General features: G+C 45.5%; 1 protein-coding gene across 13 annotated transcripts in view; it reads right to left on the reverse strand.

Moving 5' to 3' along the window:
• The window catches only part of Tnik (TRAF2 and NCK interacting kinase), a 440,041-nt gene that overhangs the window by 98,045 nt on the left and 323,077 nt on the right, over positions 1-18,919 (reverse strand). For all 13 annotated transcript variants that reach the window (XM_041658945.1, XM_041658944.1, XM_041658954.1 and 10 more), the window contains exons 12-13: positions 17,042-17,246; positions 489-599 (exon numbers count right to left, since the gene is read on the reverse strand). In XM_041658945.1, coding sequence (XP_041514879.1) covers positions 489-599; positions 17,042-17,246 — 316 coding nt within the window. The remainder of the gene's footprint in view (positions 1-488; positions 600-17,041; positions 17,247-18,919) is intronic.

Consider the following 18,919-nt stretch of genomic DNA (forward strand, 5'->3'; position numbering starts at 1 on the left):
CGTTATTAGGCACCTTTCTTATAAACTCCTTGGAATTAACAATGCTATAAAGTTCTGAGGCTCTGTGCCAACAGCAGGCACAGAACACAAGAGCAAGGTTAGTGTGCTCAGTCTGTATAACAGATCCATCCCATAGCTCGCTGGCTCAGACTGTGATTTTATCCATTAGAGAAGCCACTACCAGGAGTTGGAGAGCAGAAATAAGCTGAGTAGCATGGTTCATCTTCAATGATGGTAGAGTGGACTTGGTTCCATGCTGGGAAGTCAGAAGTTCTAGGAAGGTCAGGGAGGCCCTGGCTTAGGTAGGAAGCATGGACACTGTCAAGCTGTGTACTTGTCTGTTTGAGCAGGTAAGAACTATTGCTTGAGGAAAAGGCAAAAGTCATAGTAGAACAGCCCTTGGAGACTAAGTTCTATGCCCCAGAGAGCTCCCTGGTGCTGCAGTTCCCAGGGGGCACGTTGTGGGTGGGCTTTCCACCTCCCAGTACCTGCTCATGCTCCGCACGCCTCCTCTCCTCCTCCCTGCGCATCTGCTCTTCATAGTGTCGGCGCTGTTCCCGCTCCTGCTGCTTCCGGAGCTCCTTCTCTCGCCTCTGTTGCTGTGGGTGACAAGCAGACACCATGTTAGCGGTGGGTACTCGTGAGATTAGCATGAGATCTGCCCCAACAGACATGAGCTCTCAAGGACAGATGCCCAAGTGCTCCAAGGCTTTTCCTCTCGGGCCACTGGGGGACACATGGACAAGCAGGGGTGATATCAAGAGATTTGGAGTTGTGTGGACCATGTTGTCATTTGCCAGGAATGCAGACTCTCCCCAAGACATATTCTTTCTGTGGCCATTTGGGACTGCCAAAACAGGCTACAAAAGACCAGCCATCTTCGATCTGTCAGACTCTAGAAAGCCATTGCATTACATCAATCAATCATTTCACTATCAGACCATACAAAGATTTCAGAGATACAAGGCTCAAATAAATGGAGTGGATATTCAAGGCCACATGCGGAGTCCACAGAACTCCTAGACTCCCACCTAGACCACATCCCTGTGGCTCATACTGGGCTGCTTCTGTTTGCTGGAGGATTCATTAGTAAATGCAGACATCACCTCCTTGCTCAGGTAAGGCCCCATGCTAAGGGAACACCATCATGACCTCATGTCATTCTCATCTCTTACGACTGCCCTACCCAAGAGCGAATAGTACAATCCACACGGTAAGTGTCTATCTTGTTGAATCTTCAAAATGTCTTTTGAGGTAGGTGTTCTTATCACCAGTTTACATGCAAATACTGTGGCAAGGGAAGAATGAGTTGTTCGATGTCATGTTACGGTTTAAGGTTTGTCCCAGGAAGTAGCAGAACTTGACTTCAACGCCAGTCATATGCTCCAGGACCTATGCTCAACTATTTTGTAGATGGAGAGACAGAAAATGTGGGAGACAACCCCCAAATTAACATGACTCATTCTACTTTCAGAAAAGAGGAGGATTTGGGAGAGCTGAGAGCTAAGCTCAGGGGCTGGTGCTTCTGAGGTAGGGATGATGTCATTCCCCACCTCCAGAACACTAGAAACTGTAGGGGCGTGGGAATGGCTTTGGTGACTGTCCTAATAACGGGAGCCGAATGACTGGCATTTAGCCTGAGGGACAGCATCACATGTAAAACAATGTGCTCTCCAGTACTCCTGGTAGCATCAGGATCAGCTGTGGGCCTTTGTGTCAGACTCAGTACTAGCTTGGGTTTCTTTTTCCTCAGTTAGGAAGTTCTCAGGAAACAGACCAGGTACCACTAACTCCCTGCAATGTTCCCACAGCACTTCATCGCATGGCAAGGAAGGATGAGATGTTCCAGAGGGAACAGCCCCCATTCTATTGACAAGTCAGTTCTGCAAAACCAGGGTAAAGCCATTTACCCTGTCTACCAAAGGCCCTCAAAGTGCCAAGAAACCTGGGGGAAAGCCTTGCTGCAGTAGTTTTAGCTACGATCTTCCAGCGTATCAGGGTATACTGTGTATCAGTGGCCTCAGAATTTTAGGACAGAAGCTGCCCTGGGAGACTCAGTATCTGTCATTTCCTAACTTGAAAACACATGTCCATCTTGGACTGTATGTGATGAGGAGCCCCCCGGAGGCCTTTGTGTAGCCAAATGATGCAGCAGGGCTTGCACTCTGCAAAGGTCCCCAACAACTATTAGACACCAACAAAGCAGGGTGAGGCCTTCCTGCAGGTCTAGGCATGAGTCAACAGAGCACCAATGATGTGACAAAGGCAGGCTGGGTACCACCGTGCATCCTTACTATCAAGGAAGGAGGAGTTGCACAAAGGAAGAAAGGTTTCAGCTTTTGGTTCACTCTTAAATGACTTAGGAATTGAAACAGAGGAGGTCTTGAATGTGAGAGGGGAGAGAGCTCTGGGTTATGGAGCATCCCATACAGTGTAACAAAGAGGAGAAGGAAAAACAGGGGTGTGTTGTTTCCAAACAAGCAATTATTCACTTCACAGAAAAAATAATTCAGAGGAACATAAGAGGTAAACTTCGTCCTAAAAGCTGAGTGAATAATTTCGATGGCAGCCCCAGAGTAGAGGTATTTCCAACACTCGACTGATGTGAATTACACCAGCCCAGATAACAAGATAACGAGGTGCACTGATCAGTCTTCTGGCAGCAAATAGCCCTCATTCAGCTAACATTTTAAGTTTGTTACTATTATTGGTTTCTTTCTTGAGGAAAAAAAAATAACCAAGTCTTTGGAAGATTTAGCTGAATTTTATGTAGAAGATTTGTCCGCTTTCGGTCCATCTGCCAGGAATCAATACTGTTTTGTAATTACGTGCCACTCGGGTTCCCACGCAACGGTACACACAGTATTGACTGCAACCGAAGAAGGTAGGGCTTCCTAAGTATTCTGCAGCTTCTGAGAAAGACACTCAAAAGTGGCTAATAATTAATAATGATCTCACTCAGAGCAGCCACTGGTCACACACAGAGGCATCTGCCTGGGCTTCGGTTCCTGCTGTGAAGTTAGAAAAATAAATTACCTCCCCTGCCTTCTGAAGGCACCCTGCCAATTTCCGACTAGGTGTCTCAAGGTTGATGCCATGCCTAGAAAGATCTTTTACAGTCTCTCTATTTTGGGCATAGGGCTGTTGGAGAGGACACACCAAAACATGCCAGAGAAAACTTCTGGCTTCAAGGAGACCCTTACAAAGCCTTTGGGGGCTCTCTCTAAAAGCAGCTCTTAGAAGACAAGGCCAATGCTCAGTTCCTGCTCCACTTCAACCTCTCACATGGGCCCTAACATGTAAAGGCATGTTGTACTAGACACTAGACCTGGTGTTGTGTGCTGTAATCCTAGCTAGGAGTTGAAAGGTTGAGGCAGACGGAATACCTTGAGTTTAAGGTCAGGGTCAGGGCTGTATAATGAGACTCAGTCTCAAAGAAAAGGTCTTTGGAACTTAACAGAGTAAAATCCTTTGGGGGAAAAGAAGACACTAACACATTATCCTCCTGAAGCATTTTGGTATTTTCTTCTTATCAGTACTACTGACATGTATTACATCACACTTCATATTACTTTTTGTGTTTGTTTGATTAATTTTGTGATCTAGATTGAAAGCTATTATGTGATTTTATTTCAGGTTTTGTCGTTTAAAAGTGGTTTATTTACTTAATTTTTATTCATGTACATATATGAGCCTGAATGAGTTTATATGTACCACACACATGCAGTGCCCTAAGAGGTCAGAAGAGGGTGTTGGATTCCCCTGGAACTGGGGTTACAGGCTGCTGCTAGCCACCCAGTATGGATCCTAGGGATTGGACCATGGCTCTTTGCAATATCACAGAACCCCTTTACCTGCTGAGCCATCTTCCAGCCCTCCAGCTTCTGCCTTGGCTGCTTCTCAATTGTGGCATTACCCATATTTGCTGTACTGATGACCAAAGGGCAGAGGAACAGCCCAAGGGGAATGTGCTAGCTGATTTTAACAGTCTTCTTGACACAACCCAGCATCCCCCAGGACAAGAGTTTTAATTAGGAATTGCTGGCTCAGGCTGGCCTGTGAGCATGTCTGTAGGAAATGGTCTTTTTTCTTTTTTTTTTCTTTCTTTTTTTTTTTTTTTTGGTTTTTCGAGACAGGGTTTCTCTGTGGTTTTGGAGCCTGTCCTGGAACTAGCTCTTGTAGACCAGGCTGGTCTCGAATAGGGATCCACCTGCCTCTGCCTCCCAAGTCCTAGGATCAAAGGCATGAGCCACCACCATCCGGCTTGACAGTTGGAAATGGTCTTGACAGTTGGTAGAGCAGGACCCAGTCCACCACGGGCAGCACCATTTCATGGCTTGGGCTGTGCAGAGGGAGGAAAGCTAGCTGAAGGCAAGCAAGCAGCATGCCTTTGTTTCTCCCTGCTGTTGACTGCGGAAATGATGTGGCTAGCTGCTTGGGCTCCTGCCTTGACTTCATGGGATAATGGATGGCGAGGTGAAATTTTCAGCTGAGTGAACCCTTTCTTTCCGAAGTTGCTTTTTAGTCTGGGTGTTTGCCATAGCCAAAGGAAAAGCAAAAACCAGGGCAGAGGGAAAGAAAGCCTTCGGCAGACTGAAGCAGACCTGCCTCTGGACAGCCCTTCCAGGCCAGAAGGTCACCACAGTGTATGCCACTATGAGATGGAGAATGCTTTAAAAACCAAACAGCCCCAGCACCACAACTGGTCCTGGTACAACTATTGCCAATGTTGGAGCAAAGTATGAAAATAAATCGGGGCTACCAGCCTGCACTGGGAAGAAGGGAGAGCGATGGCTGAAGCAGGATCCTCAGGTTGTGTTTGATTTTGTATGATGATAATCATGTTCTGCCATCACAGAGAATGTCTTCAACCAACCAGACGACAGCTCTTGGCGGAAATGTCACACTCGTGAGGAGGGGCCTAGGAGTTATCATTTATACCTTGTTGGAGGCATTGCCAAAAGTTGAATTTCTTAAAATTAGAAATCCAGTTGGTTCTTAAGAGAGTTTTAATGTGTTTTTTTTTCTGATTGAGGAGTGAATGTTAGCAACCGCGTTGCATGGCCTTCAGGTTAATACAACCATTGCCGTATTATTTTGGTGTAGGCATGGCCCTAATGTCATATTTTGTTTTCTGTGGCAATGCACCACAGAATTGTTACTTTTTGCCTGAGAGACAAAATACCTGATAGAAGTGACTTGAGGAAGGAAGGGCTTGTCTTGGCTCACGGTGGAGGTACGTTCATCATGGTGGGGGAGACATGGAGTTAGGAAGGTGAGCCAGCTGGTCCCACTGAGTCAGGAAGCGAAGACGAAAGCAATGCTCAGCTTGTCTTCTCCTTCCTTCTTATTAATCTAGTCTAGACACTCAGTTCAGCAGATGATGTCACCATCCTTAGCTAAACCTGTCTGGAGACATCCTTGGACATGCCTGGAGGTGATGTGAAACCCAGTCAAGCTGACAAGGAAGGTTAGCCATCACGGGATGTTCTAGTCCTTCACTTGCTGATCCATTTAGGACGTTCCTAGGTGGATGCTGTTTTCTGATCCTCGGTCTGCTGGTCCATTTAGGATGTTCCTAAGTGGCTGTTGTTTTCAAGTAAGCTGGTTAGTCAATTTCAATGAAGAAGTATTAAAGCTGCCAGTCTTTGTATTCCTTCCAGAGGCTGTCACGGCCACCCTCAAACAGACTTCCCACAGGTGTGGGTATACATAGTCATTCCTGGGTATATCCATTACAGAACACATCCTCTCCTCTCTCGTGAGTAGCAGCATCTTTGTTGTGATTCTTAGGTGCTAGGATGCCCAGAGTCACACTGATGGCCACATCCGCCAGCTGTGCTCACTGAGTATTGTGATGTAAGTACTCGATGAACCAGCCAGGGTTTTGCTTCCAACTCTCCTCTCTCTTTAAGCTTATGTTCCTCTTTGGTTTATTTTCTTATGTGTTATATTTTCTATGTCAACCACTATAAGCTACATTGGGTTCTCTTTTTAGAATGAAGAAAAGTAATAGAGAAAGATAACAAATTTTAGGCAACAAGCAGGCTTTGATTTTATGTACATCTTTGCAACATGCCAAATTTCCCATTATATGAACCCAGGGAAACATCCACATTTGAAAATGTTTCCTAACTGTAATGTTAATGTAGTGGGGTAGAGAGGAGAAATATAGCTTGGAGAAGGAATACTGGGTCAGCCATATCTATCACCACACACAAAACTCAAGTCCAGAGGGATCAAAGACCTCAACAGAAAGCCAACCACACTGAACCTCACAGAAGAGAAAGTGGGAAGTATACTTGAACTCATTGTCATAGAAAAACACTTCCTAAATATAACCCCAGCAGCACAGACACTGAGAGAAACAATTAATAAACGGGACCTCCTAAAACTGAGAAGCTTCTGTAAAGCAAAGGACATGGTTAACAAGACAAAACAATAGCCTACAGATTAGGAAAAGACCTTCACCAATCCCACATCAGACAGAGGACTGATCTCCAAAATATACAAAGAACTCAAGAAATTGGTCATCAAAAAAACAAATAATACAGTAAAAAAATAATGGGATATGGACCTAAATAGAGAACTCTCAACTGAGGACTCTAAAATGGTTGAAAGACACTTAAGAAAATATTCAGCATCCTAAGACATCAGAGAAATGCAAATCAAAACAACTCTGAGATACCATCTGACACCTGTAAAAATGGCCAAGATCAAAAACACTGATGACAACTTATGTTGGAGAGGATACGGGGTAAAGGAAACACTCTTCCATTGCTGGTGGGAATGCAAGCTGATACAGCCCCTTTGGACGTCAGTGTGGCAATTTCTCAGAAAATTAGGAAACAACCTTCCTCAAGACCCAGCAATACCACTTTTGGGTAATATATCCAAAAGATGCTCAACCGTGCCACAAGGACATGTGCTCAACCATGTTCATAGCAGATTTGTTTGTCATAGCCAGAACCCGGAAACAACCTAAATGCCCCTCGATCGAAGAATGGATAAGGAAAATGTGGTACATTTACACAATGGATTACTACACAGCAGAAAAAAATAATGGCATCTTGAATTTTGCAGGCATTTGGACGGAGCTAGAAAACATCACATTGAGTGAGGGAACCCAGACACAGAAAGACAAATATCACATGTACTCACTCACTCATAAGTGTGTTTCAGACATAAAGCAAAGAAAAAGAGCCTATGATTCATAATCCCAGAGAACCTAGACAACAATGAGGACCCTAAGAGAGACATACATGGCTCTAATCTACCTGGGAAGTAGAAAAAGACAAGAACGCCTGAGTAAATTGGGAGTATGGGGACCATGGGAGAAGGTAAAAGTGGAGGAGGGAGGGAGTGGAGCAGAAAAATGTATAGCTCAATAAAATCAATAAAAAAATAAAAAAAACTGGGTCAGAAATATGTTCTCTATAAACATGTAATGGATTAGTCAGTGTTATATGTGGAGTTAGATATCATCACCTAAACTTTTAATACAGTAGCCCCACATATCTGAGCAAGAATGTGCTGTGTTACAAAGTAAAAACAAAGATTCGGAATGAAAGAGATATGCAGAATGCTGGACTGCCCTTGGAAAGTTCCAGAGTGACCTCCTGAAAGTGGTGAGAGGGGACCCATTGAGACTGTGACAGATCTGGTTGTCCTCTGGAGGAATGGGAAGCAGCTGCTGTGGGATGACATCCTTCTCCGCAGGAAGTGTCTCAAACCATCCCCTCAGCTCAGGGGCTCTGTGATCAAAGGTGCTTCCAACGAAAGGGCCACCGTGGTCCATCGTGCTGGCCACATACCACATATGCTCCTTACTTTAACTGGAAATGTTCACCCCAAGCTTCCCAGGAGTTGTACTTGTGACGAAGGCATTGACACATATCTGGAGAGTCTGTGTCTGCACAGCATTGGCCCAAGCTGCAGTTTGGGAAAGATCATTAAAATGAGGGCACTGTGCCTTGCAATTACAGGTGGAGTGCCAAGCATCCTTTCTTTCTTTCTTTCTTTCTTTCTTTCTTCCTTCCTTCCTTCCTTCCTTCCTTCCTGCTTTCTTTCTTTCTTTTCTTCTTCTTCTCCTTCTTCTTTTTTTTTACTGGTAGGGCACAAGAATGATGATGTGACCAGGCACCTCCAATGTTATAATGCAACAGTGTAATAAAAAGAATGAAATGAATAACAATGCCAAATAATAGGATCAAAGTTCTATGATCTTTGTACCTCTTATGGTATCGCATACATTTCTAAGGCTCTTATACCTATTAACTCATAAAATCTCCCCTCCTTTTGAGGCGGATACACCCAAAACTCCATTGCACAGATAAGGCCACCACAGCACCCAGACCAGTATCTTACCCAAGTCTGGACCTTGGTAAGTGGACAGCCAGGGTATACTATACAGTCTGCCTAGTCGTGACCCGTACATGCACACCAAGTAAAAGATATCTTGTGCTTTTGCAAGCTTTCTCTTTCCTGTCTTGACCCTAACCTTTTCCCCCTTTTCAGAGAAACAGTGACCAGAGAGCATGGGGAAAAGACTGGACAGGCTAGAAAGAACTTTTCTACATTTGATCCAATCCGTGGCCAGAAGAAAACTTCGTCTCTGCTGAAGGGTGCTTTTTGATCAGCAGACAGCCCATGGCTAAGCTCCCCGAGTATACACTTGCAGGCTGCTCTTTTATGAACAAAGGGGGAAAAGAATATTCTAGGCTGATTTTTTGCCTTGAGCAAGCTTAATGAAGAAATCTAATCCTGTCTCTGCTATGAATGGTAGTCAATGTGATTATTCATGAGCTCCTTGTTATCTCCCAGACCTCGGTTTCCCCAGGAACAGATATTAGGTCTTCCCCAGAGGAACCAGAATGGTGTAGTGGTCACCCCTAAAAAAAAGGCTCTGGAGTTAAGCATAACTGTCAAGTGCAGAGAAAACCCTTCCATTTCCACCCTGACATTCCAAAGCCCTAGTGAGAGACCCTGGGACCGATTGCTATGGAAACAAGTGCATTGTGAATGAGTTTGTGGATGCTGCATTCACAGAGAGGGCCATTCCAGGCTGTCTGTGCTGACACCCAAGGTGCTAAATTAGATCCCCTGTAGAAAGGAGATGTTGAAGGCATTTTAGGTATTTGGCAGAATGTATTTAGATGTAGCAATATCACAAGGGCTGAATCAATAACAAGATACATTTTCCAATCTTAGGAGCTGTTAAAACATAGGAATGTGCTGCCACAGCCACGGGTTTGCGAGGGAGGAGGCAGCGGGGCGAGTCCATCTGAGGAACACTGTCAGAGCGAGTCTTGCTTTTAAAGAACAGTTGGCTGAGCTCATTGTCCAGGTGGTGTCTACTCAGGCTGCTCACTGAAGAAAACCAGTAGAAATGAAAACATTTTCATTTCAGTGGCATGTGAACAAATGTGCCAATGAAACCTTTCTGTTGTACATCTATCCAAGGCAAGGCGTAACTAAGGAAACTGTGAAATCCAAGACACATGGACTAGCCATAACAAAAGAGGCTGCGAGAAGACCGGGGATGATGGAGGTCAGGCCTGTGACCCTTGATGCCTATTCAGGCAGACTTTGGTTACTAAATCTGCATGTGTGTAACAAAGGCACTCTAGATACACCAAGGGGTATCACCTGTCCAACTCTAATCTTGTTTTGTAACATGAGATGCTGTAGGTACCAGATACTAGGCAGTTCTCTGCATTCTTAGAAAGCACAGGAAGGGGTTTGTGAAAAGAAAGGTCACATGTCATGAGCATCTCTAACCTCAGCATAGGGTTTAAAATCTTCCCCCCACAGGACTCAGAGGAACTGCACACAAAGTCAGACCTTCTGCTTCAAAATCGAGTTCTCTGGGGACTCACTGAGTAGTGGGGCACCCTCCCCTTCCTTGCTTGTCTTTTGAGACACAGACTTGTTTAGCCCAAACTGGCCTCAACTATGTATACTATATTACCCTTGATAATTCTGCTTCTTTCTGCTAAGTTCTGAATTACAGGCATATGCCACCTTGCCCAGAGACCACCAGATACTGTTATGGCACATGCCACCATGCCCCGGGATCACCAGATACTGTTATAAATGCTTTTTATGAGTTAACTCAATGTCACAAATGATTATTATCCAATTTTATTAATTATAAGCTGATGAAGAAAAATAATGAGGGTTTGCTCAAGATGACTAAGGCAGAAAATGGCAGGGTGGAGACTGGCAGCAAAGCTGACCACGTCCATCTTCAAAATAAGCACTAAGGTTCTGTGTCTCTAATGGCCGAAGCTTATTGCTCAGACCTGACAAGATCTCTTTCTTGTGGCACTTGCTTAGATCTTGGACAAGCCTTCAAATAACCACTCGATGGTAGTGACGAAAGGATTGTACTTAACGATTGTGGTGGTTAGTTTTAAATGTCAACTTGCCGCAACTTAGAGACCACCTGAGAGGGAGCCTCAGCAGAGGGACTGCCTAGATGAGATTAACATGTTTCTGGAGGACTGTCTTGTCTGTTGGCTGATGTGGGAAGACCGAAGACCACCCTCTCTGGGCAGCACCATTCCCTGCACAGATGGGCCTGGACTTTAGAGGTGAAGATGCATAGTTAGTATAAGCAACCTAGTCAGTAGGCAGCATGCCTGTGTTTATCTCTTTCTGCTCTTGATTACAGATTTAATTGGGCCAACTGCTTCGAGTTTCTGCTATTCTTTTTTTCACCTCAATGAAAGTCTGCAGCATGAAGACAAGCCTCTATTTCCCCCAAGATGCTTTTAGTCAGGTGTTTTATCCAAACGACAAATACAAAACCAAGACAATGACAGAAAGAAATTTAGGTGAGACTATCTTTCAAAGGAGAGAGCTTCAGAAAGTCCAATGGGTTCCACTGACAAAAGCAGACTTCCCGAGGTGGCAGGCGGCCCTACTAAGCAAGGTGCTCCCTAGGTACGCTGTCCCGTACTGACCAGGCCAGCTCCTACTGACCAGCTGACAGCAAGCAAAAGGTCAAATGATACAAAGAGAAAGGCCACCACAAAGGGGTGATCATCAGGGAAGGCACATTAGTGAAAATAGAATAAATACAAATACTCTCTATAAAAATAAAATAAATAATCCTTGGTGACTTGGTCTCTCATTGTTCTAGAATACACAAAACATTTGTACACAAATCTTCACCTATTTCTTGCACCAGGCATAGGACTAAGCCTTGTGCCTATGTTTGTCTCACAATTCCCACAGTAAGCCTCCAAAGTCAATATGATTTTGCTGAACATACACGTAAGGAAGCCGAGGTTCTGCAAGGTTAAGTAAACTTCCCAAGACCACAGAGTTGGATTACACCCGGTCTCCTGGCCTACAAAGTGGTGTAGTTTACTCTTATCCCCGCCTACCAGACTGTTTTTCCTTCCCACCACATTCTGAGTGGGCGTGTAACAAGCATGCGTTCTAAGGCATGGGAAGGTGCTTGCCTTCTGGCACATTTATTTCTGTACACCCAAGGTTTCACTGTGTGCAGGAAGAAGTACAAACGCTGGAAAATTCCTCTGGCTTTATTCAAAGCAGCAACAGTTACTGTCCCCGGAACTTGGCACATTGGCAATATGCTCGAGGTTTCTTGGAACTGCTTGGTTAATAGCTGCACAAGATGTGATCGCTGCCCTGAGTGTTAGAAGCGTGGAAACTGAGGCAAAGGGAAGCTAAAGAATGTACTCAGAGTAACACCATTAAGAAGGAAAGCAGGTATCCTGACCTTGGGACACGAGGGACTGGGGCTGATTGGTTTGTGTTTTGCCTTTGAGATAGGGTCTTGAAATGCATTGTAGGCTGACCTTGAACTCACAGCAATCCTCCTGCCTCTGACTCCCAAGTACTGAGATTAGAGGGGAGGGCCAACACATTCGGTTCCTTTAGTTGATGCTGCCTATTGAAATACTACATCCTTCTCAATAGCCTTCTACCTCATTGTCTGAAGGGGAGTGACATCTACATAGTGAGTGTGTGAGTGTGTGTTTGTCACCGTGCTGTGGTGCATGGGTGAGGGTCACAGGTCATTGTGGGAGCTGGTTCTTTCCATTTACCCTGTGGGTTCTAACTTGGGTAATTAGGCTTCCAAGCAAGGAATTTTCCTACTGAGGCAGCAGGAAGGTCCAACATACAGAGACTTAAAGAGGAATGTAGCTTCCCTTCTCTACACTGGGGAGAGGGCTGTTCTGTTGCATTTTGGAGAAACTAGATTCTAAGAACAGCTGCTTGTCTCAGTGTCTCCTCTAGATGTGGGTTCCAGCCACACAGCTTCTGCGAACCTGGGCTCTGATCCTGACAGAAAAGTGAACACTAAGAGCAGACATGAGCACAGGCTGGCAGAGAATGAGGGAACACCGAAATATGAAATTTTCCCAAACCCAAGCATCAGGTGAATCTCCGTGCAGACAGGAAGTGTCTTTGAGGAGATCTGTCCCCCTGATGGCCATATCTAAGTCTCCATTTCTCTGGTTTGTCTTCAGGATGACTTCAATGGGGACAGCAAGCTTGGTCACTCACACGATGCAGGGTAGAGGACGGGCTGACAGCAACAGCTCCTAGGGTTAGCTTGATCCAGTCTGTGACTTAACAATATTCCCATTGAAAGGAGTTATAAAATACTCCTAGCAAGTTGAAATACATCAAAAATTCTTATGCAAGATCAATCAGCCCCAGGGACCTGATCTAAACTCATTAGTCTATTATGAAAGCAGGGTCTCAGCCCCTCCAAAGGCCATTCGACTCTGGTGCAGAGTGCCGTGGGTAGAGATTGTTCCAGCTGAGCAATAAAATTCTTACTGAGTCAGAGAAAACTAGGAGAGGATCCCTCTACAGCTTTGTCACCAGTGAGGAACTGACTCACCTTGGCTGAGTTTCAGCAAGCTCCTGGAACTAATTTACACATTTTACTGCAACAACCGGTCAAAACTGGACTGCTCACCACTATTTAATCAGCCACAGGTCATGTCCTTTTTCTAAGTAATCTATGACTACATTCAGCTATAATCAAAGTCCTTCTGAGAATTACCAGTACTGATTAGATCCTAGCCATATCCATGCAGGTACATGTCCAAAGCAAAAGGCCTACAAAGCATCCCTTAGGGACTCCTGGTGGGAAATGACATCTGAGGTCACCAAGTATGAGAGCTCCAGCCCACCATTCCTGTGATACCTACCAGGTAGGCAGCCGGGAGACCTTTATTCCGGAATTGGGAATAAAATTCCCAATTATAGTTCTCAAACAGAACTGCAGACGTCCACAGTTTCTATGTGTTCATGCAACCCGAGGTCCTGCGCTGGTCACCAGAGTCACAAGTGTTAGTCACAGGTTAGGACGGCAGATAAGGACAGGGACACAGGAGGGGACTGTTTGGTGGCAAGGATTGTCCTTATTCAGGTTCAGTACTTACAGTCAACCATTAGGTCACAATTTGCTTTCTTCTATTGAACTATAACATTTAACATTAGGCGATGACATTGACATCTACAGAGGTTATTCTTGACAACACCACAACAGAGTCAGAAAAAAAAATCACACAAAAATTGGTATGTTTTAAGTAAGTTGCTTGGGCTATGTTCATAGCAATTCTGGGCTGCATGTGGCCTCATGTACCTGTCTGTGGGTTGCTGGTTGGATATATCTATGGTGAGATAAAGGTCCAAAAGGACAGAGATAAAGCCAGTGTAACAGACCAAATCCTCATGCTCCTGAATCTTCTGAGAAGCCCAGTTCAAACTGCCTACCACACAGCAGAGGGTTCACGTCCTCATGCTGCCAGATCCCTTCCATTCGGGCCGTGGACCTCAGGGTGGGTCCCTCTGGGCACAGTGCCTTTTTCACACCCATGGAAGATGCTCCTGTAACTCCCGCCGAAGGACACAAAGGAGGCCTTTCAGTAGCTCTGGCCTGGTGTGTGAAGGAGAACCTAGCTCAAAGCTGGACGCCTCCTGAGTACAGCCGCTTTGCCATGGTTCAGAGAGTATCAGCTGTGAGAGCAAAATACCATCGAGATACAGGACAGTGCTAGGATATAAAGAACAGCAACTTGAAACATAGACTCTGTAGCTAAGTCCCTGAACTTGAAACATGTTTTCATCTTGAGCTACCATCAGGGAAGACTTTATACTTGATGTGGGATTCCCCTCTGTATGCTGTGAAAATGGTTTATTACCACTGGCTAATAAAGAAGCTGCTTTGGCATATGGCAGGGCAGAATACAGCTAGGTGGGAAGTCCAAACAAAGATACAGGGAGAAAGAAGGCAGAGACAGAGAGACACCATGTAGTTGCCAAAGGAGGCAGATGCCATGAGGCAGCTCAAGAAGCAAGAGGTAACAAACCACGAGCCTCGTGGTAAAATATAAATTAATAGACATGGGTTCATTTAAGATATAAGAGTTAGTTAATAAGAAGCCTGAGCTAATAGGCCAAACAGTGCTATAATTAATATAGTTTCTGTGTGATTATTCGGTTCTGGGTGGCCAGGGAAATGAATGAGCAGTCTCTACTTACATATACTGACTAAGCACCTAAGTCTGACAGCCAAGAGAACTCAGGTGTCAAACAAACCAACTGGGTTTGGAGAGCAAGCTCAGTGAGTAAAGTGCTTGCTCTACAAAAAAGAGGACCTGAGTTCAATCCCCAGAACCCACATAAAATCACTGGGTGTCCTGGGACATATTTTTAAAGCCAGCACTGGGCAGGTGGAGGCAGGAAGGTCCCTGGGTCTTCCTGGCCGGTCAGCCCAGCCTACTCAGCAAGTTTCAGACCAGTGAGAAAACCCATCACCAGAAAAAATGATGGGCCAAGCCTGACGAGTACCACAAGGACATGCACACATGAACATGTGTACACCCATGTAAACATCCACATGAATATTAACACATACATAGACACACAAACATTTTTAAAATGCATGAGGCCACATCTGCTCTCCACAAGGTCAGAATCTTGCAAATTTTAAATGCTTATGAGCCTGATAGTGTGAATTTTCTAGGGCTACATACATGGCCAGCGCCTTTGATCTGCAACCAAGAACTAACCAGTAACCAGATGGAGCCCAAGTAGTGGAGACTGTGATACCCCCGGGAAGCTGGAACCTGGGACATGCTTCACCAAGAAAGCAGGACAAAGGACAGATGATATTCGGGAAGCAGTTCAGCAGAGAGTTAGATCCACTAGAAAGAGGAGGTCTTAAGTCTGAGGAGCAAAGTCTATGGTATTCCAAAGGTCTGAGAGATTAAAGGAAACTGTGACCCTTGGCTGGAGGCCAGTGTAAGAGCTGCCTGGGCAGCTTGCAGGCAGTGAGAGCTCAGCCCAGCTACCAGAATCTAAGACTCTGGGTCTGCACCCTGGGAGCAACCAGAGGTCACTTCTACACCTTACAGGTACACTTGGCTACACCCCACCACAGGGCCTCCACCCACCACACTCTGAACAGAAGAAAGCAGAAACTTTATACGTCTCCTGGGGTGGGGATCTTTTACAGGAGTGTCTGAAACTTACATGCAGATTGGAGAGCATATTATGCCCTGGTGACAGTGGTCTCAAAGTCCACTTCTGAGGATTATAGCTCAGGTTCCAGTTCATACCTGTTTCAGGCACACCCCGGACACAGAGATCTGAGAGACCAGCGTGCAGCCTTGCTTTGCAGCTACTGCCCCTCCTTGCTCACTGGCCTTTCTGTTTTCCATCTCTTTTCTGTTTAATTTTACACACTTAAAAGCATGCACACAGAATAATAGCTTTTGTTACAGCATTTTATATACATATCTCACGGATTTTGCTCACATTCAGTCCTCATTGTCTCCTGTCAAATGTTGTGTGTGCGGTGCTTCCCAATCGCTGAGAACATCACTCAGTCACTTGATAAATAAAGGTGGAAATCTCGGACATCTCATAGCATAGACAGGGGAAGGAAAATGGAAAACCAAGCAAGAATTCACGAGAGAAAATGATGTGCGGGATTCCACACACAAGCACTTTCCTGCCGGGGAGCTTGCACAAAGTCATTCAGTCAACAAATCACCGTACATGTAGAGGGTTACTGTTGTTGAAGGTCTGAAAACAATGTCCGAGGCTTGACAGGGTTGCCAGGATTTACTGGAGAGCAACCCTGAAGCCCTGAAGTCCTCCTAGATGTAAATGAGGGAACCTGAACCTTGATGGGTTGTTAAATGTGATCCGATCAGGCAGCCCCGGCCCTCTCAACTCTCTAGCGAGCCATTTTCAAAGGCAAAACAAGGGAGCCCATGAGTAGGGAGCAGACTGGAATAGGGAGACCCCTAACATTACCACCCTCCTCCCACACAGTTAGGGACCCTCTCATTCGCCTCCCAATTTCCCCAATGTCTACGGGTGAGACCCTTGTGTGGCATGTAACCTCCAAGAGGCCATGGCCAGAGAGAGGCTTCCTGTGCAGACAACACTAACAACGGCTGCTGAAAGCAGTTCTTGCCTGCCTGCTGCAGGAAGGATGCATTAGGAACATGGCTCCCGGTGCCAGAAGAGAATTAAGACACTTTTAAAAGGGTCTTCTTTTAACTACTTGGCGTTTTCTTACCTGCCCACCAACCGTGGTGTAGTTAGTTAGTTTAGTTAGTTTCGTTTGCCTTCATCCTTAGCTCAGTAATTTGCATGCTAATTTACTCATTCCACAAACATTCCTGAGGTGTCTAATATATGTTACATGCTATTTTAGGCACTAGAGAAGGCCAGGGGAGAAAAGAAGCCCATGTCCATTCCAATGGAGAGACTGACTTGTATATAGGATGTCTGAAGTTGGTAAGAGCCTCTGTCAATAGAGATAAGCAGTAGAACATTCCAGCAAGGAGAGTGATGGTGTCTTAATAAGATGGTCAAGAAAAGACTAAGAGGCATAGACAAATGGAGGGGTAGAAATCACAGCTCCATTCTGAGAATGAAGGAAGTGTTTTTTATAAGATGTGGTCAATAAGCAGGTGCACCGGCCAGGTGGTGCCAAGCCCGAGGCAGCAGTGGTGGCCCTGGTGGTACTCACCTCCTCCAGCCTCCGCCTCTGCTCCTTCTGCTCCTCGATGCGCTTCTGGCGCTCAGCCAGCAGCTGCCGCTTGTGTTCTTCATTCTCACGCTGCTGCTGCTCCAGCTGTTGCCGCCGCAGGGCCTCTGAGCGCTCCTTGTTGGCCAATTGCAGTCTCAGGAAGTCTCGCCGCAGTGTTGACTCCCCTGGCAGGTTCAGAATGGAGCTGTGGACAGGAAAGAACATGGGAAGGCCTCATGTGATGAGAGCCATCGCAACTGTGGGTCCTGGGGGAGGAGGCGGGAGAATAGGCTTTGCTCCTGTTTCAAGATGACCATTCCATATGTATGCTATCTCTCTCCCTAAAGGAATATCACATCCTTCTCGAGGACTGTCCACACTACTCTCTGCACAGTGCATGGCAAGGATGTGCTTCATAACACTTTAATGAGTGTGCAAGCCCCAAGCCATAGGCAAGCTTACCCCTACATATAAGATATATAGATATACAGATATCAGGGGCTATGGAGATGGATCAATGGTTAAAGAGATTGCTGTGGCAGCATGAGCCCGAGTTATTATTTCCAGAGCCCACAATAAAAGCTGGGTCCAATAGCACATGTGTCTGTAATACTGCCTTCCTTTGGGAAGATGCAAGGCAGAGGATTCCAGAAGCTTGGAGACCAGCTAGCCTGGTGTGCATAGCAGCCTACAATGAGATACTCTGTCTCCAAGATGACTGGAAAGAAAGACCAACGTCAGAGGTTGTTCTCTGACTGCTAGACATGTGCATCCTGTGCACACATGCATGCGTGCACATACAATGCAGCACAACCCAAACACACGTGCAGGTACATACTCGCACACACACACACACACACACACACGAGAGTAATAGAGTAAGAAGACCCTTACTCTATTCCCAGGAGCGAATGCCCTCATATGCACCTCCTCGACAGCTTATCCCAAGGCCCAATAGGCAGAGGTCATGCTACTCAGGGGAAGATGCACCAGGAGAAGCAAGTTTGCGATAAGGTTGACAAGGATCTCAGGCCAAGTTTGTGCAGTCCATGCTGCCCAGGGCTTGTCTCAATACACCCCATTGAAGGGCATGGTTCTCATCACAAAGTGTATGCTGAGGACTGTACTTGCGGAGACTGAGTTCTAGGTTATGTTTAACATAGTAGGTTTAAGTGTACATGTGCTCACATGCATGTACATGTCTGTGTCTCTGTGTGTCAGTGTGTGTGTGTGTGTGTGTGTGTGTGTGTGTGTGTGTGTGGAGAGAGAGAGAGAGAGAGAGAGAGAGAGAGAGAGAGAGAGAGAGAGAGAGAGAAACTGCAGCATTACTACTGGTGGTCCCAGGCTTCCCCACCCATGTGCAATAGCAAAAGGTCTGAACCCTCAAAAGACTCAGTTTCAGTATAATTCTTTACATTATGGTTTTGGCACCCCCTCATGGGGTTTTCTAGAGTATTTCAGGGAGAAATACTCAGAAGGAAGACTTGCCCACCTGTGATTTGAGGATAAAAAAGTCTCACTTTGCCCCATGAATATACCATCTCCTTCATAGATATTCCTAAGAAATTCCTTAAAATCCACAAGATAGAATCCATAGTGCTGCCATCCTTTGGGACAGCCCACTTCAAACTCTCCTCAGATCGCTTGCTTTGTCTTGTGGTTGTAAACTTCCACTGGAACTGTTTCTCTACAGAATTCCTTCTTTTGAGAAGAATCCAGAAAACCCCTATAACAGATAAACACATTCTCTTTCTACAGTTGCTTTCTTATGAGAAAGAGGGACAAGGCAAATTATTAGAAATAAAATAGAAAATATTCACAGAGAATACAGAAATGATGGTTTATAGGTGTGGTGGTTGAAAGAATATGGCCCTGCAA

The sequence above is a fragment of the Microtus oregoni genome, unplaced genomic scaffold (assembly GCF_018167655.1).
Source record: "Microtus oregoni isolate MIOR12 unplaced genomic scaffold, Mior012 000010F_ref0000083, whole genome shotgun sequence".
NCBI lineage: Eukaryota > Metazoa > Chordata > Mammalia > Rodentia > Cricetidae > Microtus > Microtus oregoni.